The sequence below is a fragment of the Sceloporus occidentalis genome, unplaced genomic scaffold (genome assembly GCF_023333645.1).
Source record: "Sceloporus occidentalis isolate IW3139 unplaced genomic scaffold, rSceOcc1.0.p SCAF_9, whole genome shotgun sequence".
NCBI classification, from domain to species: Eukaryota; Metazoa; Chordata; class Lepidosauria; order Squamata; family Phrynosomatidae; genus Sceloporus; species Sceloporus occidentalis.
The window spans coordinates 1264795-1291149 of NW_028316989.1; the positions used below are offsets into that span (position 1 = coordinate 1264795).

At 44.9% G+C, this 26355-nt stretch overlaps 1 protein-coding gene across 1 annotated transcript in view; it reads right to left on the reverse strand.

Moving 5' to 3' along the window:
- Positions 1-623: 623 nt before the first annotated feature.
- The window catches only part of LOC149306670 (anthrax toxin receptor 1-like), a 73935-nt gene continuing 48203 nt past the window's right edge, over positions 624-26355 (reverse strand). Inside the window, exons 13-18 of the mRNA XM_089537424.1 lie at positions 20434-20529; positions 17894-17935; positions 11784-11879; positions 10782-10949; positions 8801-8881; positions 624-1646 (exon numbers count right to left, since the gene is read on the reverse strand). Coding sequence (XP_089393550.1) covers positions 1371-1646; positions 8801-8881; positions 10782-10949; positions 11784-11879; positions 17894-17935; positions 20434-20529 — 759 coding nt within the window. The 3' untranslated portion in view covers positions 624-1370. The remainder of the gene's footprint in view (positions 1647-8800; positions 8882-10781; positions 10950-11783; positions 11880-17893; positions 17936-20433; positions 20530-26355) is intronic.

The window sequence follows — 26355 nt, forward strand, 5'->3', positions numbered from 1 at the left end:
TTCTCTTTCTTGCTTCCTTCCTTCCTCTTCCAGAATTCCCTCCGAACACATTTAGGCTGAGACTTAACACATCCACAACATTTTTTTGTTTGAATCTGGATTGCCTAACTCATTCTAGACCCGTCTCACGCTACTCTTTGCAAGACCACTTTGGCTTCTACAAATCCAATGAAAAACTCTACATACATTGACACCGACATGCGAGGAAACGGTTTGTGAGAATCTGTTTGCCAACTCCTGCTATTGAAGGGAGTCTCCGAAGACTTTGTCCCTATGGAGAGGGGGGAAAGAAAGTGACCATTCAAGGCATCAGGCTCATTTTAACTCTGCTACACACAGAAAATTCGCTTGGATCATCATCTCTACAGTCCTTGGGTGTTGTTTCCAAAGGTAGTCAACAGCAAATGAATACCTGAACTTTACCCAAACTGATACACACACTTTTAAAATCCATTGAGAGCCTCTTGGGCCAGTTTACCTTCTTCCACTGATTCAGCCCCACTCTTGGTGGGTTCAGATGTTTGAGAAATCTCAAAGAACAACACACACTTCATCTCTGTTGTGTTGGCAAAGCTGGCATATCCTTGATGCACAATAAAAATGGTTCATTCCCACCCACCTCCTACCCTTTGCCATCCTGCAATCCTTCAGTCTCCCCTTGTCATGTGAGGAAATGGTGACAGCTTGGCCTCCCCATTCCACTCTGCTTTCTTCTTAAGGATGAAGCCCCAAAGTCTCCATTCCAAATGAGTCTTGGCTTTCCAGCATCTGCTTTTCCTTTCGGTCCATTGATAACGTAGTTCATCTCACCAGCTGCCTTCCTTGTGGCAACGCAACAAATCCAACAAATGTATACGATTACCTTGCATGGCGGGCAAGAAGACACCCGCAACAGTGTTCATGGGAATGCCCTCAGGTTTTAGCTACCAGGGTTTTGGTGCTTGTGGCTTTGGTCTCATCCAGACGCACAAGGATCCATTCTCAGTCTGAAGAGGAGGCAACTGAGTTGGTGACTGTTTCAACAAAAATGTGCAGAGAGGAACCACAGGTGATGGAGATGTTCCTTGACAACCTTTCTTAGATGGCATCCTCTTCCTTCTTTCCTTCCTTCCTTCCTTTGTGATAAATGGGAGCGATTCCTTTGTAATTGACCATGCCACCTGAGCATCCCAGTTGGCCAAAGAAGCATTTGGCTTAAAAAACAGGATTGGTTTGCTCATCCCGTCCCCCGGGGAAAGGTCTTGAGATTGCCTCCTTGGGACAATGAATACAGTACGGCTGAAAATGGCTGAGAAATGCTTCTGGGACAGAGAAAGAGGAAAAGAGAGAGAAGGAAAGGAGGGAAGAGAGAAGAAAGGGGGGCCTGACCTTTAGACGGAAGGGCGGGGAGGGGGACGGGAAGGGGGTGGGGCCCGGTTTGGGGGTGGGGCATGAGGCGGGGGCGGGAGGGGAGGCAGCGTGGAAGGAGGGGAGGGGGTGGGGGGCGTTGGGGAGCTGGGGGGTGGAGGGGTGTAGATGGGGGCCGGGGGTGGGGGGTTGTAAATGGGGGCCGGGGGCGGAGGCGGAGGCGGGTGGTAGGCATTGTTGAGCGGGTACTTTGGGGGCGCCTGGGAGGTCTTCACCCGGGTGAAATTAATGCAGCGGCCCTGGAAAGCAAACAGAAAGGAGAAGGTTACTTATGGAGTCATGGAATCATAGAACCGTAAGAGTTGGAAGAGACCCCAAGAGCCAACCAGTTCAGGAAGACCCCATCAATGTCCTCCCTGGGACATCCAGCCTCTGCTTAAAGACAGCATGCAAAGAAGGAGACTCCACCATGCTCCAAAGCAGTGGCAGCATCTTCCACGGCCAAAGAGCTCTTACGGTCCAGAAGTTGTTCCAAATTTCGAGGCGCAATCTCTTTTCCTGCACTCATGGAAGCACCCAACTTTAACAAAGATGGCTGGAGGCACGCCACAATTCTGCACAAGTGCAGGGAAAGGAAAACATGGCTCAGGAAGATGACCCTGCAAAAGAAGGATGACTTGGTGGCAAACACTCACCCCCATCGTATCAGTCTATCCAGAGACAGTTGGAAACCAAAGCATATACATGAGCACATTGGTAATCCTTTGTTCCTGGGTAGGCCAACCAGCCCCTTGCGTATCTTAGTTAGAATCACAGAATCGTAGAGTTGGAAGAGACCAAAGGGCCATCCAGTCCAAACCCATTCTGCCATGCAGGAATTCTCAATCAAAGCATACCCAACTGACACTTACTCTCTTTTATGTCTCTGCTTTCAGACAGTAGGATGCAAATTCATCCATAATAAATAAGGCAGTGGGAGAGATTCCACTTTTTCCGCCATGAGTCTCCCCATCCGCTCCCACACTCCAGATCTGATAGAGAGGGATTTGTCAAAGGACAGAAGAGATGAAGAAGGAAGCCTGAGTGGTTTCCCTCCAGCTACCTAGACAATGACAACACAATTGCTTGCGGCTTCGAAGGAGCAGCTGCCGCCGGAGACTGAATGTCTTCAGCCTGAGGGAAGATGAACTACTAGACAGACCTGAGAAGGATTTGGGCAGACTCCCAATTTGGTCTGCGCTGAATCAGGCTGCTTTTTGACTCTCTGAATTAAGGATGCAAAGAATACTCATTGCTGTACTCAGTGGGAAAGCGTCTCCGAACATTGGAAGACACTGTTCAGGAAATGCTCAATAACTCTGACATTATTACAGTATTTCATTTTGTTGTTGTTTCAAAAATTGTTTTTAGTGTGTAAACCCCCTTCCACCAATATTTTGTGCAATATACACTCCTTGATATCCTCCATTGCCCTATTTTTTAATTACACATCTGAGTTGGAGATTAATGGCAGCGTTTGCTGCCATCCCAAACTTGCAACGTCTTGGAAACCTTTTGGTCGGGGTACTGCTTGGCTGAAAAATTTTGGTTTGGGGGTTACATTAAGCCATTAATGGCCATATATACATGAGTCCCCAAACTTACAAGATGGTAAATTTGCCTTATGATCTTATAAACTAATCAGAATGTCAGCCTACAGAGAGAGTGTGTGTGTGTGTGTGTGTGTGTGTGTGTGTGTGTATATATATATATATATATATATATATATGGCAAGAGCTTAGTCCATCCTGGGAGCACCAAAAAGAAGCATGGATCCTCTCTACTCTTCCATCCATCCAGCCTTTAGGATGAGCATAAACAGTTAATGTCTGCTGGAATTTTCTATGTTCTTTGGCATCATTGCATTATCCTTTACATCCTTTATTACGTGCCCCTAAGTTTTACCCTCGACTTATCCACGTGTCATATCAAAATCCATAATTTTGGCTCCAAAACCTGCCCCCGGCTTATATATGGGGTCGACATATAGTCACATATATACAGTATGTTAGTTTGCTGGAATGTCTACACAGAGAGAGACCTCTCCATGCTGTTTTCCCTCGCCTTGGTTCTTGCAATGCAGCTCAAGCGGTTTTTGACTATAACTCCTGCAAAATTTATTTTCCTTATTTATATCTCCAGGCTTTTAATAACAAAAGGAGGGAGCAGCCAGGAGAAGGTCGGCCAGAAATAAATACCTCTTGGGTTTTTTTGTTCCTGGGGGAAAATATCTCAGCTGGGATTGTAAGGATGCTCTAGGGATAGTTTTGGCTGCTTCGGCTGGAACCCAAGCAGAGATCCTCAATCAAAATCCAATAAAACAAAACTTACGGGATACAATTCTCTTTGTGGTTTTTAGATCATGGAAATGGGGGGGGGGGGGGTGAACGGTTTGAAATGCTTTACACTTTTGAATCCATTTTAAACAAGAGGGTTGAGGAGCCAGAAAATGGCCTGGGCACATTAGGGCCAAGATCCTATTGGCATCTTACACCTGAATGGTTTTACTCATTGAAGTAGATGGATGTGGAACATCCGCATCAGCTCAAGGTTGGGGAACCTTCGGAGTTGCACATATGGAGCCCTTGTGCATGCATTGTGAAATAATAATAACAACAATAATAATAATATCCCCCCACCTTCCTCCCGGTACAGGGATTCAAGGAGGCTTAAAAACCTAAAACAGTCCAAGTTAAAACACTATAAATATGCAGCATACATATGGTGAAACATACATCATGCAATGTGAAGGTGAAGGCTTTCACGGCCGGCATCCATGGCTTTTTTGTGGGTTTTGGGGGCTATGTGGCCATGTTCTATAAGAGTTTATTCAGATGCAGGTGAAACGTCAGGAATAAACTCCAGTTTCCCCCCGGAAATGCCAGAATCCGAACTGGGATCTCCTAAATTAATGGCAGCCCTGGCCTTCTGCGAACTTTGCAGGAACACATGACAAGCGAGGCATCCAAGGCACACACAAGAGCGAGTGGAAGTGCAAACGCATCGGAAGAGGAAACGCAGAGAAGGTCCAGGGCCTGGAACCTTTCTAAGGAATTAATCTCGGACCTTGTTGCTTACTCCCATTTACGGCTGGCCTTTCCCCCTTTGTGCTTTTCGGAGAAAGCTTCAACCGCCGCTGTTTTAGGATCTGCTCCAACACTCACAGGCGCAGACAGAAGATGCGCTTGGTTTGGTACATTTGGGATGAAATAAAAAGTTTCATGGCTGGGCGGGGAATTGGACCCTGGTCTCCAGAATTGAAGTCCAGTACTCAAACCACTACACCACACTGTCTCTGAACTGAATATCTTATACTGAAGAAGAGCTTGGAGTGCATAATGCAGTTTGACACCACTCTCAAGTGCTGCAGCTCCATCCTATGGAATCCTGGGATTTGTAGTTTTACCAGGTCTAGACTTCTTTGCCCAAGAGTGCTGGTTCCTCACAAATCTACAAATCCCAGGATTCTGTAGGATGGAGACACAACAGTTAAATTGGCCACATTCCCACTTGCAAATAAACTGCTTTGCGATCCGAATCGATGGATCGGTTCGGCAGCAGAGCATGGCTCCCGCTACATTTGCCCCGATCGCATTTTTTTGTTGCAGAATGAAATAAAGTAGCCCACTTGTGGTTCACATTGGCCGCCTAATCGATTCAAAATGGACCCACTCCAGCTAGACAAAGATCCACATCTGGTTCACACTTGGGCAGAATCGATTTATCCAAAAAGACAATTTATCCAAAAATCAGCGTCAAAAAGATGCGGGTGAAGTGGATCTAGCGCATGGCTGCCCCTGAAGCAATTTGGCTCATGTGTGAATCATGGTCATTTAGACTGGTTCAAACCGATTCGCAATCTAGTTTAAAAGGTAGTGGGAATGAGGCCAAAGTAGTGTCAAACTGTGTTATTTCTCCAGTGTAGATGGCCCCTAAGGCTGCTTAGATGCTGGGAGTAAGCTCCCTTGGATCAAATGGGACTTACTTCTGAGCAGAACAGTCCAGGACTCAATGGCAAGTGAATGACACTGAGCAGCTTGCTAGCTAACAACAGCCACCAATAGCAAGATTTCCTTTTGGGCATCTTTTGTCCTGGCCAGGATGCTTTGCCAGCATGAAATAATTCTGTTTTAAACAAAAAAATTAAGGGAGGGAAGGGAAGTGGTAAACGCCGTTTTCTGACAGCTTTAAATTTCCCTTAAGGCCAAGTTTTGAGTAGAAGCACATTTTTACGGCTGGCTAGTAAATTCCTGAAAACGCTGTGTTTATCATGGAAAGGCGAGAGGCGGCTATAAAAGGCCACAAGCGGCAGCGCTCTAATTAAAAGCCCCTTCGTTCTCCAGCCTCTTAATGAGCTTGTTGTAATATTAGCAGAGGAGAGAGAAATGGAGTCAACCTCAAGGGCGGAGGAGAGAAAACTGGAGGAGGAGGAGAAGGGGAAACTCCTGCCGTTCAGACGATTATATATAAAAATAACCTCATTAATGCAAGTTTGCAAAGTCGCAAACCTCCTCGTCCCTTCAGCATGTGAGCCGACCGCAGGCGTCCCACGTGAGCCGCCCTCCTTGCGCATGATTGCAAGCAGCTGGGCCTGATGGGAGCCTTGGCCCATTCCCACATTCGACAACAATGGGAAAGAAACATTTCACAGACTCTTTCGGTTCTTCCGAATGAACCGGTTTCGCCCTTGGCTTTGCAATGCAAAAGCTGCAGCAATGGATAAACCTCTGCCCCATCTTGACCTAAGATGGTGGCCAGGATCTACAGGACGATTGCAACGATAAAACCAAGCAGTGTTTTCCCCCCATGGCTTTCTCCTCCGCCCCCACAGTCAGGCTTGCCAAGCTCTTTCTTTGTTTCTGCAGAGCAGCTGTTAATAAACAGGGTCCAAAGGGGACGCTCAATGCAATGGGATCATGCGGGGCACAGCCATTTCCCTGGTCAAACTTCTCAAAGTGCAATGGCTCCAAAGCGCCACTCAGAGTAGTAACAGCTGGCAGTTTGCATGCCACTGTGGGGAGGGTGAATCAGAGTCTTAGTATGAATTTACAGTCATAGAATGAGAAGAAAGGGCCATCCAGTCCAACCCCATTCTGCCATGCAGGAACTCATGATCAAAGCACCCCCAAGAGATGGCCATCCAGCCTCTGCTTTAAAACCTCCAAACTCAGAGGCAGCATCTTCCAATGTCAAACAGCTCTTACTGCCATATGTTGAGCTGGAATCTCTTTGCCTGTAGTTTGAATCCATTGCTCCATGTCCTACTCTCTGGAGCAGCAGAAAAGAAGCTTGATCCCTCCTCAATATGATATCCCTTCAAATATTTAAATAAGGCTATCATATCACCTCTTAACCGTCTCTCATTAAATACAACCGTGCCCCTTATATAAAATGGCAAAAAGTTTGCTTTTTGGAATGTACATATTTTGGGATACAGTTGCCCCTTTGAACTCACGGGGGATTTGTTCCAGACCCCCCCCCCAGGAGTTTGAAATCCTACACATATTCAAGCACCATAGGCTTGAATGGGGCATGTGCATGTGGGGCGCGTGCCATGGGGGTATGCCCGATTCAGGTTAATAGCAGTCACCCCTCCGCAGATTTCCAAGTCCGCACATTTCAACTCCGCAGACTTGGAGGGCTGACTGTATTTTCAACCTGTGGATGTTTGATATCCGCATCCCAACAAGGTTCACTTTCTGAGCCGTGCCAAGAGTCTGCCTTTGTTGGAGGAGAAGACATTCACGTAAAACTCTCTCTGAGCTGCTGACAGCCATTTCCAAGGCATGCGCCTGCGCTCTCCTCATTCCCGATCTCAGCCGGCTCCTAGAGGAAAATTTATGGGCCACTGAAGGATGAAGATTTTTTGTTTTCCAAAGAGAAATCTGATCTCTCCTTCCCAGGCAGCAAAATCTCCAGAACGCCTCCAGCAGGCCTCCTCTTTCCTGCCCAAAGGAATTGGGGGATTCTTGCTGTAGGTTTGGGTTGACGTCTATGGAAACTCCAGGTCATTGCTTGCAAAGCAAAGGCCTCGCTTGGTCAAAGGGAGGGAGAAGTTTTGTGGCACCTTTGAAGTTTTTGGCAATTTGCCCTCGGAAGGTTCCTCAGCTGGGGGCTGCTGTTTAAACTAATGCTCAGAAGGTTTAATTCTGTGTGTGTTGTTAGAAAATATGATTAATGACGGCCGAGGGATATTTGTGTCTGGGTACGTGGGAGACGGGGAGCTGGCAAGGGGTTTGCGCATGTTTCCATATGAACTCCTCTAAGGGTCTCAAGACGTTGGCTGAGATCCAATATCAGGGTTGTGTGGTGCAAATCTCTACATGTAGAATTGCATATTTATTGGGCCACACAACACCGGTGTTGAATGGCAACGATACACAACTGAACCAAGACACCAAATGTGCCACCAAAGGCACAGCCAAATGTTCATGTGGATTCATTCCAAACCACAAAAATAGGCACACAGGTGTATAATGCAATTAAACTATGCACAGCTATATATATCCCACCACTTCCATAAGGACCTGATGCATGTCCAAGATACCAACTGGATTCCATCTTTGTGCTTTGACACCGGACACTGGCCACCCCCAAACTGGAATTCTTTTATGAACTGGGATGAGATTCTATTATTATTATTATTATTATTATTATTATTATTATTAGGCAGACCTGAATACCAGGCCCAAATGTCTAACTTGAAAAGTGGGATAGAGGAAAAGGGGTTTAAAGGGAAGCAGAGGGATGCCAGCCAAAGGCAGACACTGAATACATTTGATTAACTCTCATGGTTCAAATCCTACAGAATCCTGGGATTTGAAGTTTGGGGGCAGACTTGGAATTTTCTACTATGAATTCAGGGAAGGAAAGCACAATGCCCTAGCAGAGGATCCTCAGTCCCTACTCAAGTAAAAAATACTAGATGGAACCGTGTCAGTTTTAATGGTACCAACTTGCTATACCTTTGCAATGCAGATACAATCTCAGCTCCTAACCCACAATGAATGAATGCTCAGGAATGAATGCACAATGAATGTATTTCTCAGTGAACTGGGAATCATTCAGCTGGAAGGACCTGCAAGTGTTCAACTTGATTCTGCCATGCAGGAATACACAACTGAACCACTTCTGGGCAATATCTATCCAGTCTTTCAAGACCTCCAAAGTACTAATGAAGCGGGCATAATCCCGCCGTGTTCTCTGCTCTGGCATTTCCCAATGTGGCACATCATGCCTTCTCACTTGGAAGGCAGTATGTGTGTAGGCAAAGCTCTCCAACTCAAACGGATGGGATTTTGCACCTTGGGGAGAAACAAGACTTCAAGAAATACAAATGGACCCTTGGATTGTCTGGATTGTGTCCGCTATTTGGAACATTTGTGTAGAATAAATGACTAAAGGAGGACTGTACCTTGTCTCCCGGTTGTGGCCGCATCACAGAAACTCGGTCGTAGCCTTTCCTCAGCAGAACCCAGAGGGCATCCAGTTTTCCCTGCAATGGACACAAACACACAGATAGTGCATAACAACAACAAACTTAACACTCTCACGCAGAGAGCTCTAGTTCCTCCCCAAAACTGCAGCATTCCATAGGATGTTGCCATTGCAGTTAATGGGGAATCATAGTGCTATAAGTATGTACAAAGAGGTTTAGAGCTTGAGAGAGAAACATGTATGCCTCCCTCGCAGCTCCTTGCTCTTTTCCCATGACTTTCAGAAGAAAACAGAGAAAGCAAAATAAGAAAACTATGTAAACATGCTTTACTTTGCATAATGTATACAAGCCATGGAATCCAGTCTTTGTTGGCAGAGAACCAGGGTTTTTTTTTTTTTTTTGGGGGGGGGGGGTTTGGCTTGTATTTTATAATAGCACAATTGTGATAATCACACAGCAACGCCACCATGGCAGCCTCAGTCCGTGAGGAAGGCTTTTGACAAGCGTATGGATTCCAGGTTCCCGAATTCATGCGCTTGAGGGACAATAAAGATACAATTAGTTAATGGTGTCGGAATGAGAGGTCGGAGCCAAGGCCTCACAGACTCTGGAGAGATTTCTGCATTCCTTTTGGCAACATGCACCATTTCTATCCAATTCTGATTTAAATTGGGCGGTGACACAACACACAATGCAAATTCTGGGCTTTAAAAAATGTGCAAATGTGCTGATGGGATCCAAAAGATGACACAAGCCATAGGCAGCCCCATCTGCTGTTGGGAGACACATACATGCGCTTCCTTCCTTCCTTCCTTCCTTCCTCGGTGGCTTCTTAAACCTTCCTGTCCCTCGAAATAAGCCAAGTATCAGCTCTAACAAAGGACACGCTTCCTTACACACAGCGCTCGGATTTGACATGCTGTCAGTTTGCATTTCTGGAGTGAACGGCTATGGGCAGATCGAGCCACACTGGGATTTTACTGTACATAGTTTTACATGGACTGAGAATGCTGCATACACCAAGAGGGATTTTTTGACCTGACACTTCAACAAAAAGAGACATGCAATAAGATGCTTTGTACTGAATCTGTATCCACACTACATTGCTGTATCAGTTTCATAGTACTTGAATGGGCTGCATTCTGGTGCATTTCTGTGTCCTCTCCACCCACCAAGCAGCTTCTTCATTTTCTTATATTTTCCTCTTCATCCCCTCTTTCCTTACTAATATGCAGCAGCTGGAGGGGTTTGCAACTGTCAAACACCTCCAGCTGCTGCCTATTAGTAAGGAAAGAAGCGACCAGGAGGAAAATATAAGAAAATGAAGACGCAGCTGGTCTTGGCTTGGAAAGGAAAGAAATAAGGGTGCAATCACCAAAAGCCCTCCCTTCAGCCACCATCTTGAGGGAGAGAGATTGTATTGTATTGTGTTTTTGTACTGTACACCGCTATGATCATTGCGGAATAGTGGTCTATAAATAAAATTTATTATTATTATTATTATTATTATTATTATTATTATTATTATTAAGAGTGTGGCCTCTTTTTCCCTCCCCTGAAAGCCTAGGGCAGCCACATCTTCATGGTCTGTATTGCCTCTCTTATCTAGTAAACAGCAGAAGCAGCAGTCAGAGAGCAGAGGGAGAGGTTTAAGCAAAGGGCACCCTGACCAAAAAGGGACATGCATGCACATAAGCCACACTTGCATATGCATATGTCACCAATCCATTCTATGGACCAGAGCAGAATTGCAAATAACTGGCATGGATCTTTCCTACTTCTGGCAGCAATTGACCTCCTCATTGCAAATTGGAAAGTCCACACAGTCAGTCTATACTCAATGTGGCACTATACCAGCCTCAGTGAGCCCTTCCTCTTCCTTTGCCTGCCCTGCTCTTCATTCAGAAAGTAAATAAAGGAGTGAAGGATGCCATTTTAGAAGCTGCAAGCAATGTACCTTAATTGGGGAGTACCACTTTTGGGGAGAAGAGGACCTCCGCATGTTGTTGCCAAGATTCCGGGGCTCTGGGAATTCATATTCTTGCTCTGGCATCTTGACTCTGGCATTCTTTGCTTTCTCCAACTTGGCTCCTTCTTCCGTGGATCCCTTTTCTCCCCAACGAACCTAGAGCAAGATGAAACAAGAAAACCTCAGACTGGGTAATGTAACTGAAGTCTATGCTGGCATGTCCAATACCTCCTTATGCAGTGGCTGTGTCAAGCTGTGTAAGAGCTTCTGGATGGTGCCTGACACAGCTCCATTTCCTGTGCGCCAAGTGGCCATTGACTGGTTGTGGGGCTGCCCTGGGAGGGCTCTCATGCATCGCCTTCTCCCTCCCATCCCAGTGACCAGACCTCCATGTAAGCACTCTGACAAAATGTCATGCTCAGTAGTGTCAAACTGGATCCCCCCCTCTGATGATATTCACCTTTGAGGATTCCTTGCCGAAGAAAACCTTATGAAATCCATGGATTTGCCATAAGTCAACATTTGACTTGATGGCACATGCAGACAGGCACAAACACAATGAAGAAACAACTAGGTAAAGAAAGGACTAGCCACCTTGGTCCACTTTCATTCTGCATTCTCCACTTAGGTCAGAAATACAGCATGCAATTCTTTGCATTGGCTGAGTGGCCCTGGCCTGAGCTGGGCAGCAGGACTGGAGCCCTGAATAAGTCTTTACCTGGGAAAGCCCCCTCTGGGTATCAATCTGCTCATCTGGACCCATTTTTGTTAGCTTGGAAGCCGTGGAGGTTGGCAGCTTCTGTGTTAGTGGGGCCTTGAATCTGGTGTGGGTTTCACTCTGAATTTCCTCAAGTTGCTAAACCCTGTTCTGCAAAATAGGTCCATCACTTTGGGCAGGTCCTTAAAGGTTTAGCATAAACCCTAGATTCATCGCCGCATCGAAGCGGAAGCCATCTGCTAACACTTCATAGAAGCTGGTCTTTGCCTTACCTCCATTCGCTTAATGCCCCCAACACCTCTTCCGCCATAGTAGGAAGCATCTACTGTGGGCCACTTCTTCTTGGGAAGACCATCATCATCTTCTTCCTACAGAGAGGAGAAGAATCACCAAAGATGTTTAAAGCTTCAGGTAACAGGAGATAAAGGAAGAACTAGCTGCAACTTGATAGAAACCTTTGCTAGAGCTCAGACATTACCTGTGCTTACCTGTTATCCCTATGCTGCCATCACCCTGCCCTTGCCTCACCTCTCTGGAAGAGGAGGACAATTCAGAGCAGTTGGAAACCCATTGGAAACATATACAAATGTAGTTGACTCATGCCTCTCAATCCCTTTGCATACTCTGTTCTGTGTTCAACTAGATCAGTGGTTCCCATACTGTGGTCCTCCAGATGTTTTGGGATTACAGCTCCCAAAATATCTGACTGTTGGCCAAGCTGGCTGCATCTTCTGGGATTTGAGGTCCAAAACACCTGGAGGACCAAAGTTTGGGAATCGCTGAATGACATGATGGCAAGAGAGAAGGAAGCAGAAAAGGACAGTTCTCAAGCCATTTGTGCACCACGGAGGCAAGGCAACGTCTCCATTTCCTAGTTTCCCTTAAGTACTAGAAAAAAGCTGCCAAGCTCCGCCAGAGACGCTCTGCCTGAATGTTTCTGCCGGGATTCATTTTTGCTTTTTTGCTTGAAACCTGGGACGAAAGCCATCCAAATATTTTCTCTCTGCCTTTCTCCCCGTCTCTCCGGCATCCCCTCCTCTCCCGGATTTGTTGCTGCGTAGGCCAGCTTTCGCACAACAGGAAATACCAAAGCTTAAGCAATTCTCTGCAAGGCCTTAAAAAGCCTCCCAAGCCATTTCAGAACTCCAGGCCGGGAGAGAAAAGGGATAGGCAAAGCCCAAGAAGCAGCAACAGTTGGGTCTAAAATGAAGACGAAAGGCAAATGCAAGAGACAGAACGTCACAACTGTCTCTTGAGAGGATGGACACCAGGCCTTTTACCTGTCACAGGTGGGGAAAGTGGCATGCTTAGACAAAGTCAGCTCTCATAGCAAAAGTTACTTGCTGGGCCCCAGTCCCTAAGGCATATTGCTTCATGGAGCAACTCTGGCCCTGTACAGACCGGCGAAAAGTGCACCATTGGCACACGTCCATTTACACGGCACATACCATGACAATGCCACTGTGGTACAGCGCCCAAACAGCGCAGTGTGGAAGAGGCATCATCATGGCACACCACTGCGCCTATGACGCTCCTTCCAGGATGCTCAAAAGAAGCTGCTTTTCACTGCTTCTTTTTGTGTCCTCTGGAGGCTGCAGTGTGCGGTTGTTGCATCCTCGATCCTGAGCGTTCATTGGTAATGCACTATGAACCAAGAGTGCATCCATACTACACAGTTGTAGAAATTCAATACCGCTTTAACTACCATTGCTCCATCCTGGGATTTGTAGTCTGGAGAGGGACTGAGAATTCTCTGCTAGGAGCCCTAAACCCTTCTCTGGAAATATAGCAGAAAATACTATGCTCTTAAACAAATGACTAAAGATGTGCAAATATATATGTCTTGCTCTGCTAGGATTCCCAGCAAAGCGGGTCAGAATGGCTTGTGACCATCATTCCTAATACAGCCCATTAGCCATGTATTCTTGCTACAGGGTGTGTTTCCCCCCAGTTCCAACAGTTCAAGAGAAAGCATTAAGCCAACAACGGACCACCAGGCTTAACTGGTGCAAACAGTATTCCAGTTTGGCACCTCACAAATAGCCCAGGCCTGCAATAAAGTTCCCTTCCATAAGCTTTGGCCCAGAAACAGGACCATAGTTTCCAGAAAAGTGCACTTAAGGATACTAGAAACAGCATCAATAACCTCAGAATCTAGTTAGAAAAAGAAGGGGAAAATCATCCATGGCTTTAGCCACATTTCTTTTTAAAATTAAAGATAGAAAACAATGTTTGCAGCCAGAATTCTCTCGTCATAATTTCTGGATCTCAAAACATCCAGAAAGCCTCCTCGGTCTCCAGTTACAAAATTTGGAGGCATCCGCATCTCACCCCTGACCTCAAGGAGCATCATAAGTTGGCAACACCAGAACCATTTTGGCTCCAGAGTCGTTTGCCACATACGGAAAAACTAGGAACAAAACAGACGAGGAAGGAATTTGGATTTCTGTTTTCCTCCTCTTTGCCATCTTTCAGTTGCCTGAATTCTACAAAATAAGAGTTATTCTAGTTAAAGGGATGTTGTTGGACTGCAAGTCCCCACAGGTTTAGCCAGCATAGCCACTGGTGAAGAGTGCTGGGAGTTGCAGTCCGACAATATCTGGAGAACACATGATTCCCCTCCAATCTAGGAAGCTTCAGGAGTTCATCCCTTCTGGTTCCCAGTTTTTTCCCTCTTTCTTTTCTGTGCCATGAAGTTGCAACCATGATACAGAAGTATTATGAAAGCTAAGATCTTGCGGCGGTGATGGTGGTAACTCAGTTCTAGACAAGATCCTGATGTGAAAAGATATATAATTGATTATTGAAGTTGGGATTCTCTGTGCCATGATCATAATTCCCATTTGTATGGTTGTGAAATCTGGACAGTAAAGAAAGCTGATAGGAAGGAAAATAAAACTCTTTTGAGTTATGGGGCTGGAGATAAAATCTGAAGATACCATGGACTGCTAAAAAGACCAATAAATGGGTCCTTGGGATCAAGCCCCAACTCTCCCTTAAAGCCAAGATGGCTCAAATGGGTCTGTCGTATTTTGGGCTTATCATGTGAAGAAGGCATAAGTCCCTAGAAAAGGCAATAATGCTTGGAAAGGTAGAAGGCAACAGGAAAAGAGGAAGCTTGTGTTACAGATGGGTAAGACTCCATCAAAGAAGCCAAAATGTCTGCAAGACCTGACTGTCTCTCATTCATGGGCAGTTAACAACAATTCTTTACCAAAAGCTCTGCTAGTGCAGATATATGAATGACACACAACAGTAGGTAAGAAGAAAAACCTTTAATGGGTCCAAATTCCACTTTCTGGCCTTTAGTGTACGTCTCAAGCTGGGCCCTGGAAACACTAAGCAGTGCGAGAAAGGCTCTCAGGTTTCAGTTCTGGCATCCAGAGACTGGAAATATGCTATTTAGCACACTCCTTCTCTCCACAGAAATTGTTCCAATAAAAGAGAGGTGGGAATCTGGCGGCTCTCCAGATATTGTTGAACTGCAGCTCCTAGCATTCCTCACCCGTGGCTATGCTGGCTCAGGGGAGGGTAGGAGCTATAGTCAATAACATCTGGAGGGCTTTAGGATTTCCACCCCTGCAATAGAGATATAGGCTTAGATTGTTGCCTCTCAATCTTTGGTTCTCCAGATGCTTTGGACATCAGCTTCCACAATCCCTGACTGCTGGCTAAGTTTCCTGGGGCTTTAGCAAGATGCAGTCCAAAACACCTGGAGGACCCAAGTTGCCCAACTAAGGCTGGAGAAGATGGAGGCTTGTACTGGAGTATGTAACTTTTAGGGACATTGCAGGAGGAGGCATCCAATACACATAAGAATAACTCGGGGTGCACCTACAACGAGGTATGTGCAGGGAATTGCAAAAGTCAGTAGTGTAGGAAATTGGAAAAACCAACCTCCCTCCTCCAACTCCAAGGTACTTTAGAGTGCATCAAGCATACTCTCTGAACATCTTTTGCACATGGGCTTGCTTTTCTGGGATGCCATCACTTTAACCATTTTTTGGGATGGAAGCACACAGGGCCATATGTGATAAAGCCCTTAGTCTCTGGAGCAGCAGAAAACAATCTGGCTCCATCCTGAATATGACATCCCTTCAAATATTTAAGCATGGCTGTCATATCACTTCTTAGCTTTCTCTTCTCCAAGCTAAACATCCCCAGCTCCCTAAACCTCTCCTTCGTGGGGCTTCATGGTTTCCAGGCCTTTGTTGGAGAGGATGCAAGCTTGCATTTTCTAAATCAACAACGAAATAACATACGTCCGATCCTCATCTTTGTGGGCCTTCACTTGGCTTTTCTCACAGTAACATTGGAGGTCCAGGCAAATCACCCGCAGCCCTTCCCTCAAATCCCTGACTCTGCTAGAAGCCTCCTTTCCTCTTGGCCTACCCACAAGAGTAGGGTTACTCTGGGGTTACTCAGAAAGCAGGAGGTTGAAGCATGTGCAACCAGGGGAGCTCTGCCCACACACTCGCTGCAAGCCACCAGAGAATTTGGGGATCATAATACATTTCCGGCTTGGCTGAGCTCTGACGCTTGCCCTCGGGTTTATTTTAACATCCTTGTCCATGAGATCTTCCAAGAGAACGAAAGGGAAACAATTTGGGGGGGAAAGATGAATAAACAAGGATCAAAGCTACGCCAAGCGCTTTGCAGCGGAGATGGGCGGCTGCCAAAACTTTGCAGATTTGGAAGCGCATGCAGGTGCCAGAGGTGTGCCTGGCCTTAATTTTCCAATGCTTATTAAAAGCCTTTAACAAATCAGATACTAAGGGTCAAGCGGGCTCTAAGTAAATGCATGCATTTATGGGGAAAGGAACATCCAAATCTGGCAAAAATGCCAGCGTCATACGAAAGTGTACCCACATACAGGAATGGGGAAAGCGCAGCCTCAAGGCCACATGTACCGCCCCTCAGGGCTGTTCTTCCAGACTGGTCTGGACTGGTAAAAAGGGGCAAACTGCCTCTTCTAGAAGCCTTCAAAAGAATCACTTCCCCTTTTAAATAAGTTGCAGGGCTCTCCTGCATTTTCCAGACTTAACAAAAAAGCTTTTCAAGCTAGAAGTAAACTTCTATCCACTTTAAGTGCTTTGAGGGAGGCATCTTTGATGACACGCATGGCTCCCCAAAAGTCTTGACTTTCATCCCCAGTTTGCCCAGTTCCTACCAACTAGAACTTCATATCTCTAATATCATCCTTTCCATTATGTTAAGGAAACTGTTTTGGTTTGCTTTCAAGGATATTTTTAATCTTCTCATATCCCTTTGACCAAAGGACACCATGGACAGATGCTTCTAACTTTTGTATGTTTTTGCATTAATTTTATAATATTTTAACTAAAAAATCCAATTGTTTTAAACATTTTATTGTGACATTTTAATAACGTTGTCATCTTGTGAGCCGCCTTGGGTCCCATTTTGGGAGAAAGGGGCCATAGAAGTGAAATAAATAAATAAAATTTAAAAGGTAGCAAACTTTCCCATTCCTTCAGTTTTTCCAAGAGCAGGAGGCAGTCCAAGAGTTCCCAAACTTTGGTCTTCCAAATTTTTCGACTTCAGCTTCCCTAATTCCTGAATGTTGGCTGGGGCTTCTGGGAGCTGAAGTTCAAAAACACCCAGCGGATCAAAGTTTGGGAAGCATTGCATCTGGTTTGCTAAGCCGGCATCTCTTGTTGGAGGTAATGATCACCTTTGCTGAATGATGAGGATGCCGAACCATGCTGCCAAGACCTTACAAAGTGTGTTTGCGTTGCTGTTAAGTGGGCAAAAGGGCCTCAGATGTAGGCATTATCCAATTATGGCTTGGCCCCACTGCCCTGTGGGCAAAATCCTGCCGACGCGAGACAAAAGCCTAAAGCGCAAGGAAAAAGAGACAGGTCACGAACTGGACGGTTTGTTTGTTGGAAGCAGCAGAGGAGCTTGGACCCAGGAGTCTAATGACCGGGAAGCTGGATTTCATCGCAGAAGGTTAACTTGAGTCTCACCCAGACCATAGTTTCCTAAGTAAACATGGACAATTCAGACTGCATCGAAAATCTGTTTGGTGTCACAGTTCAGAGCAACAGCTGTGGATTTTGGAGCAAAGAGGGAATCATATCTGCAAAATCCAGCATATAATCAAGGCATGACCTACGCAGATGGAACAGTATGCAGAGAGGTCTTTTTGCAGCACCTTTGAGACTAACCGAAAGAAAGAAGTTGGCAGCATGAGCTTTCCTAGACTTCAGTCTACTTCCTCAGATGCATTTGGTACAGATGAGTTGAACTTGGAAGCAGCTTTGACTATGTGCAAAACCATCATAAATAAATCCAAGCCGATAATTGCTTTAACTGATCAAAAATGGCACAAAGAGTGGCAGAAAACCAATATGGCACTTACCTCGCTGTCTTCCATTGGAGGTGGAGGTGGCTCCTTTATAATCTGGAAAGAAAGAAAGAAAGAAAGAAAGAAAGAAAGAAAGAAAGAAAGTTAATCCAGAACCAGGATCTATGAGAAACGGCCAAGCGAGGGGAGACTGCAGCAGTTTGCTTTTGCCTTGAGCCCATTGGGAAGATTCAGACCCATGTTATTTCTTGGGGGAAAATGAAATTAAAGGGGACATCTAAGACTCAGAAAGCATCTGATCTAAAGGTCACCTCAGGATGGTCATAAGGTGGAAATAGCTTCAAGGCACATAACAACAAGGACAAAATTGCAATGTGATGCTGCAGCAAAGAATGCTATCTTGGCAAATGCTATCTTAGCTTGCATTCATAGAACCACAGTTTCCAAGTTAAGGTAAGTAATAGACCTGTTATATTTTGCGCTAATCGGGCCTCATCTGGAGTCCTATGTTCAGTTCTGAGCACCTCATTTTAAGAAGGACAATGTTCCTGATGCAAAAACATGGAGACTTCTTGTTCTCTGCCTCCAAAGAGGCCTATGGCCTCACTGGAATGGATTCATATTGGATTGTAAGAGAGGGGTCCCTCTTGAGATGCAAATGGCCTTTAAATTCCCTGGACTTTGCAAATCCCCCTATTGCCGCATGCCTGCAAAAGATATCTTCCCCATCATAACATCCGACCACCATCTTGAAGGGGAGAGAGGCAGGCCAGCAACAACAGGCCTCGCCTGGAAGAAGAAAAGAGCCCTCCTTCCGACCACCATCTTGAAGGGGAGAGAGGATTTTTGTTTAATTGTATGAGATCGCTGATGTCACTGTTGATGTATTGTATTGCTTTGTGACATGTAGCTTGTATGTTGTGAACTGCTTTGATCTGGAGGAAAAGCGATATACAAATAAAAATATTATTATTATTATTATTATTATTATTATTATTATTAATCATCTTTATTAAGGACTGACACAACATGCAGGCATCTGACTAACATCTCCAATGGTCTTTTTTCCTCCTGTTTGGTTTATAACATCTTGCCTGATGAAGAAGAAGCCCATGGAGTTTCAAAAGCTTGCAACAAATATGTTAGCCAATAAAGGTATCACTGATGGGTTTTTGTTCCCACAAAAAACCATGTCATTCTGCCATTGCTTGGATGTGAGCTGAGATTGAGACCTTGATACTATTATGGCTGAGAAGCAACACTCCCCCCAAAATATGCAGAAATGGAGCCTGATGGTTGCTGCTGAGACAGCGGAGCCGATCCAAATCCAGGAGGTGTTGCCCCAAACTGTCTTCCCTGTTTAGCTTCAGCCGTCAGAGATGAAGTCCATTCCCAGGGATGGACCAAAGACTGAAAAGAAAGCCCATGCAAAGACCCAAGGAACTGAGCCTCCCTCCGGATGATCCGGGTGGGAATCTCAATGTAGGAACACAGCCACAATTGGTGCGTCTTTAGGGACGTTTTTGCACAGGACAAAAATTTCCCCGATAAATTACAAGCCTGAGGTTTCAATTCCACTGCGGATCTTCCACTCCGATTATTTCTCATGATTGAAACTTTTCCTTCCTTATTAACAAGAATGGTTTCCTCCTCCTCCTTCTCTCTCTTTTTGGAAAGCAACCTAATAGGTTTGAGAAACGACGCTGCGCTTGGTTTCCCCAGTTGGAAAACAGGGCTGTCAAAGAAAGTTGAACCTCATTATTTCCTCTGGAAGGATGGGGAAAAAGTGCACGTTGCGTTTTAATTGTTCCTTTGGGGTTTACAGCTGAGGGCTCTCCGGCTTCATTCCCAATATTAATCAAGAGCACTTTCCCCACTTTAGCACTTTTCGCTATTTTCTCCAAAACCTCAAGACCCCGAGAGTAAATGTCTGTTGTTATGTGGCTTTAAGTCAACCCTGACTTATGGCAACCTTCTCATAGGATTTTCTTGGGAAGATTTATTCAGAGGAGGAGGTTTTCCATGTGTGTGTGAAGGAGAAAACCCAGAAAGCGACCCTAAGGACTCAATAAAGCAGAGCCGTGTAGAAGAAAACAGTTTCCTAAGACACAGAATAATGTTGCAAGCTCCTAGTGACTGCAAGTTAAACTGAACATGTACCGAACAACCTTGAGCTATGTTCCAAAAGATCTTGACATGTTCTGCTGATGTGAGGCACATGCGCCAACATTTGACGGATGAAATGTGTGGCCAAACAACATCAAAGTGTGGTCAAAATGGCAAAAGTAATTAACGAAAGGGAAGGGACAAGCCAAGGGAGGCTGCAGCAGTTTGCTTTGGCCTGAGCCAACTGGGAAGGGACCTATTTCTTTCCCTCTGCTGTGTGAACCGTTTTTGCACTTTGAGCTCAGTTTGCAGCAACTGAAATAACCTGAGACACAGGAATAAAGGTTTCGGTGTGGTGTCACAACAAATTCCAATTCCCAGAATTCCATAGCATTGAGCCATGGCAATCAAAGTGGTGTCAAAGTGGATTATTTCTGCAGCGCAGATGCAGCCAAAGTCCCAATGTGAGGAATGGAGGAAGGACTTACCACGGTGCAGCAAAGTGGCCAGAACCACCAAAGGAGAGCCAAGGCCAGCAGGAGGAAAAGGATCAGCAGAGCCAGGGCCAGGATTGTTCCGTCGGACTGCAAAGACAGAAGTCAAAACAGGATTGAGTCAGTGTGGCCCAGTGGTTAGAGTCCTCGACCAAAACTGCATGCCTGGTGAGCATTTCAGAGATGAACACCAGGATATATCTGGTGAAACAATATCAGAGTGAAACCAAGATGGCTAAAGTTATGAACAAGGATGAATACACAAACTAGGTGGTTGTGCAGTGGTTTGCTTTTGCTTGAGCCTACAGGGAATTGCAAGATTCACCCCTTTCCTCTCCTCTCCACTGAGTTAACTGAGGGTTTTGTTTAATGCAAAGAATTATTCCTCCTCACATTCAAGGATGAAGGGTTTGCACCCCAAATTCATGTGAATGTAGCTCCCATTTCTTGCCAGGAGCCCCTGCCTTAAGCCTTTTCTCATCCCTAAAATGTGCCCTCAATGACTGATTTCACATCGCTTCCAAACTTCTTCTCAAGTATAGACTATCCGCTTCCAGCAACCAGCTAATATTTCTGAGCAATTCCTGACTGGTGTCATCAGGCTTTTGGGATCAGCTTGCAGGCAACATTCGGTTTGGCTCCGGTTCAGCTCTGAGGCTTTGGTTTTAGAGAGCCAGACAGTTAAAATAACAAGGCAAGGGGTGGAAATGCTGCTGAATGACCACTTTGGAAGGTTCCTCTGACACAAGATAGTCTTCAAGAGCCAGGCAGATCCTATCTCAGGGCAGAGGAAAGGAAGACCTGAAGGCGATTCCGTTCAGGTTCTCACCTCCATCCAGGTCCATTACTCAGCACTTGGAGAATGCCAGCTGAACAGGACCATGCGCACCATGCAACATACATGCATAAGAATGGGCTCACAGTTCACTCTCCCCAATGCACAGGAGTAGGAATACCCATAGGATCATACACTTGGGTCTCAAGGGCCATGGAAATATAGTCTGAACAGCAACTTTTCCAAGCCCTGGGCATCTTCCCATACAACACAATGAGCTCACAATCCACTCTCAGCAATGCACAGGGATAGGAATACTCATAGGATTATAGATTTGGAAGGGGTCTCAAGGACCATGGGAATGTAGCCTGAAAAGCATTTTTCCAATTGAAGAGCCATGGAAGTTAAAGTGATGTCAAACTGCTTTGTTGTTGCAGTGCGGAGCTGCCTATGTGTATTTCTATATGGTCTTAAAACACATGGCTTTCTGCCATCCTCTCAACCGGTCTGGAAAACAAATGTTTCCGAGCCACCAAGATCTCTCTCCATCTCTGGTTGTTTCCTCTTTACTCTAGGCTAAACATGTGCAATTCTCAAAAGCCTTCCTGCCAAACTATTTATCATCCTGGTAGGTTCCTTCTCAATCGTTTCCAATGGGTCGACGCTCCCCTTCGAACCCAGGACTAGAAAAGGGGAGACGCTCCAGATGAGGAGAGCCAGGGGCACATCTGTCTGATTCTTTGCATTATATTCTCTGCACAATCGGAGGAGAGGAAAAGTCGGTGCGACTCTCAACTCCCAGAATGTCATCCGCGAAAAGAGTGGAAGATGCCACAGCTGTTTTCAATTAAATACAAACTGCGCCGAACTACGGCAAAACATCAGCCGAAAACATCAGCTCCAGCTTTGAAGGGATTCTGAGCACCAATAAATGTCTAAAGCCTAGTCGCTATTACAATATATATACATCTCAACTTTCTTCTTTCTACTAACTTTTTTAAAAGGGCTGTTACTTTTAGGCAAACGTTTGGAATGGATCAGATATAGCAGACCACATCTGCTGATGTTGCATTGTTTTAAAAGCGTTTTTAAACATCTTTATCTTTTTAACTGGACTTTATTCTTTTAACATGCTTTAATGCTGTAATAATTCAGTTCTATGTTAATGTACCATTTTGGTATGCTTTTAATTGGGCTGGTTTTTTAATATTGTAAGCCGCCCTGGTTCCTAGTTTTGGGGAAAGGAGATGATGATGATGATGATGATGATGATAAGTGTTGCAAGATATCTTCAGTTGCCAAATGATTTCAATAAACTCATACAGCCCAAAGAACCTGGAATAACTCCAGACCTTTGAAATCCCAATACAAGAAAAGCTTGTTCACTAACTTTGCCAGAGTAAAAGATAAAAGAGTTAATAGAGAATTTGGGGATTTGTAGTTTGTTGTGGCACCAGAGCTCTCCGGCAGAGAAGGCAACATAGCTCACAAAACCACAAATCCCAGAATTCCACAGCATTGAGCCATGTCAGTTAAAGTGGTGTCAAACTGCATTAAAGTGGTGTCAAACTGTGGATGCAGCCACAGCAGGTAAACTTGCAGAAACTGCAAACTGAACATGAGTTGAAATCATTCTCTTTCTGCCAGAACATCTAAAAAAGGCCAAAGGCTTTGCTTAGAGGATTGACGCCAGCTGGAGAAAATACGACAACAACAGCAACTGGCAGACATCAGGGAGCATAAATCAGCTTTCTTAATGGGACATCTTGCAGGATACACATTGGAAGCATATTTTTTATGTAGTGCATTCAGTGCTTGTAAAAGAACTCTGGACTCCAAGAAGTGTCCTCTTCTTATTAGTGTTACTCAAAAGGATGCAAGTGATGTGCAAATAACTGACGGAGAGGCAGGTAGGGAGTCCAACCCCAACCAGAAGCTGAGACAGAAAGACGCAAAACCAGGATTGATGCCAAGGGTCATAACTCACATCAGCATTGCGCAAAAGCAGGGGCAAACTTCTCACATCCCTTATGACGGATTTCACTATTACAAGGTGGGTTTGGGGTGGGAGTTGGGTCGCCGCATGGTCCAAACAGAAGTCTAACCTCTCCCCAACATTGTTGCTACACACCTTCAAGTCAGCTCAAACATACGGCAACCCTCTCCAAGGATTTTCTTGGCCAGGTTTGTTCAGAGGATGTTTGCCATTGCCTCCATTTGAGACTTAAAGAATGGGGCTTGCCTAAGGTCACCAAGTTTCCAAGGCTGAGAGAGGATTCGAACTGGTTTCCTAGAGTCGTAGTCAAATATTCGTATCCCTGCACCATAATGGCCGGCTCTGGGAAATAATGGGCTGCAAATATATATATATTTTAGTGCATGCGCATGCTTCTCTATCTCTGCCTTATCTCCGGGACCAAGAAAGTCAAGACACTAGAAACTCATTGTAGCACCTTCATGTGTTCAAAGCAATTTAAACCTATCTGTAGCCTGTAAAAGATTGTAAAGAGATGCAACCAGCCGCAACGCTTAAAAATACAGCATTAGAAGGAATGCTTCCACATTTTGCCCAGAACAGAACTTGGAACCAGATCTAGGTTGGCAGAGGAGACGATGGCCAGAAAAAATAATCAAACCAATGCATTTTCATGATGTTTCGGTCTATTATTTTGAAGCCTACCAGACAGGAATTCTTCATGGATTCCTGAGGGTAATTTTGCTCTCTCTCTGCAGCATTGAAAGTGTTTGGCTATCATTTTTTAATCATATATATACATATATATATATGTACAGGCCTTTTTTCTTTTTTAAAAAAGAAGATAAAATATAACTAGAACAATCTGGCCTTATAAAAGGGAAATTAAAAACCCAGGACTCCCTGCTAGATGTAGACTCTGGCTTACTTTGATCCTTGGCTTTTCTTCTGGCTTCTGGAAGAGCAGCCAAGCTTGGCAGAAAGGAAGCGCATAAAATGCCTGCCATGCGGAGCCAAAAGAGAGAGAAGAGATATCCTGAACAGCCTTATCTACCTGGTGTACATTGCTCAGAGGTTGTGGATTTTATGGAAAATGATATCGAGCAGAACGGAAAAAATGATGATGGTGATGATGATGATACCAAACTATAGCCAGTTGCCCTCTGAGTACCTCCCATCGCCCCTCCATTATTAATGCCCATTAATGCACTTGGAAACCGAAATGGAAGGAACGCATGTTGCAGAAGGAGCCATTCAATACCTCCTTTGCCACACCTTCAAAAAGGGATATCCAGACATGTAGCTCCAGACCACGTGTGTGTGTGTGTGTGTGTGTGTGTGTGTGTGTGTGCAATTGTGCAATTCACTCACAGGTCTCCAGTGCCCGCTTAAACATCTCTTTGCATGTAGGCACTTGCTCACCTACTTTGCACTGACAGCTTCCCTGATGATAAATTTCAAGGGTGGTGCCCATTGCAGCAGACTTCATCAGGTTTTGCTCCCAGCGTTGCCACAACAGGGAAAAAACACACAGCTGCTTGCCTTCCTTCATGCTCTCTGCAAAATCTCGCTTTTAAATTCTCCTCCGTGTCGGGAGTCAGAGTTTCCACCAGCGGCCATAACAGCTGCGGACATCATTAAAAGCAAATGACGGGAGCGTTGGTCTTGGGTGCACCCATGCGCCCAGGGAAACTGCCAGTATTTGATCAAATGTCTCTTGTAGTGCATCTTCCCTGGAAAAGTGTTGAATTAAACCCACAACTGAAGCACCATCTGCATGAAGGTGTGAGATTGAATGGGTGACAATAAGCGTTTGCAAGGATCTTTGAAGCATTGCTTCCCATACGCTATCCAGACATTTATCCTTTCTTATTGGGTTGGTTCGCTTAGGTAAAGTTTTGAGACTCCCTTTCCCACTTTTTAATTACTATTATTAAATATGAATGTTATGTATGGTATTTTATACCACTTTCATTTCATGCTACTTTGTCAGATGTGTTTCTTTTATTTTAGTCCATTTTGCATTTTAAGCCACCTTGTCAAACTTTACCATATGCATCTATTGTATCTCTATTGATCCAATACAGAGAGAGGCGGGATACAAATCATTATTATTATTATTATTATTATCATTATTATTATTATCTCATGCCACTTTGTCAAATTTCACCTCATGCTAAAAACTGTCATCTTTCCTTTTATGCTGATCGATGACAATAACAATTTAATTGTATTTTATAATGTTGTTATTTAGTTTATAATGGCAGGGGGGGTAAGGGGATTATATAATTTTTTTATTTATATATGTTTTATATTTGTTATTGATGTATTTTATGATTGTAACCCCCCTCGATCCTTCTAGGGGAGTCCGGCTATTATTATTATTATTATTATTATTATTATTAGAACCAATGTTCAGCCAAATGCTGAAGGAATTCAAGGGGGGGGGCGTGCTGTAGACCCATTTAACCTGTATCTTTTTGGATAAATCGATTCTGCACAAGTGTGAACTAGATGCGGATCAGAATCGATTTAAATTTGCCCTTTGGTCGGCTGGAGCGGGTCCATTTTGAATCAATTCGTTTGTCAATGTGAGCCACAAGTGGGCTATTTTATTCCATTTTTCAGCAAGAAAATGCAATCGGGGCAAATGTAGCATGAACCACGCTGCAAAACCGATCCATTGATTTGGATCGCAAAGCGGTTTATTTGTAAGTGGGAATGCAGAACTTCTCTAGTGAACTGCGACAGACGCGGGCGATAGTCCCTTTTGCTTGAGGGGTGGGAGGTAGTCCCTATTGCCCTCCCCATTCCCTGGCCCCACAGACCTTGGCAGGTGCTGGGAAGACACTCCAGGTGTCAAGGGACAGAGGACACATCCTTGCACTCTTGTTCAAAACAAGGCATCCATGTGCATAAAGCATGCACATAGCACAAACACAATGATGGCTTGGAGTTTGAGAATAGAAGATGGGGGGATTTGGCTCCCAGATGTGGCGCACCTTCTCAGCTGGAAAGGCAGCTACTCCTCCAAGATGTCCTTCAGATGTGATTGTATTTCCTGACCGCATGCTCTCCAACCCAACCCAACCCAACCCAACCGCTGACCGTACCCTTGTTAAGACTGCAAATATACATAAAGTCTACAGTCACCAAACACCTAGTA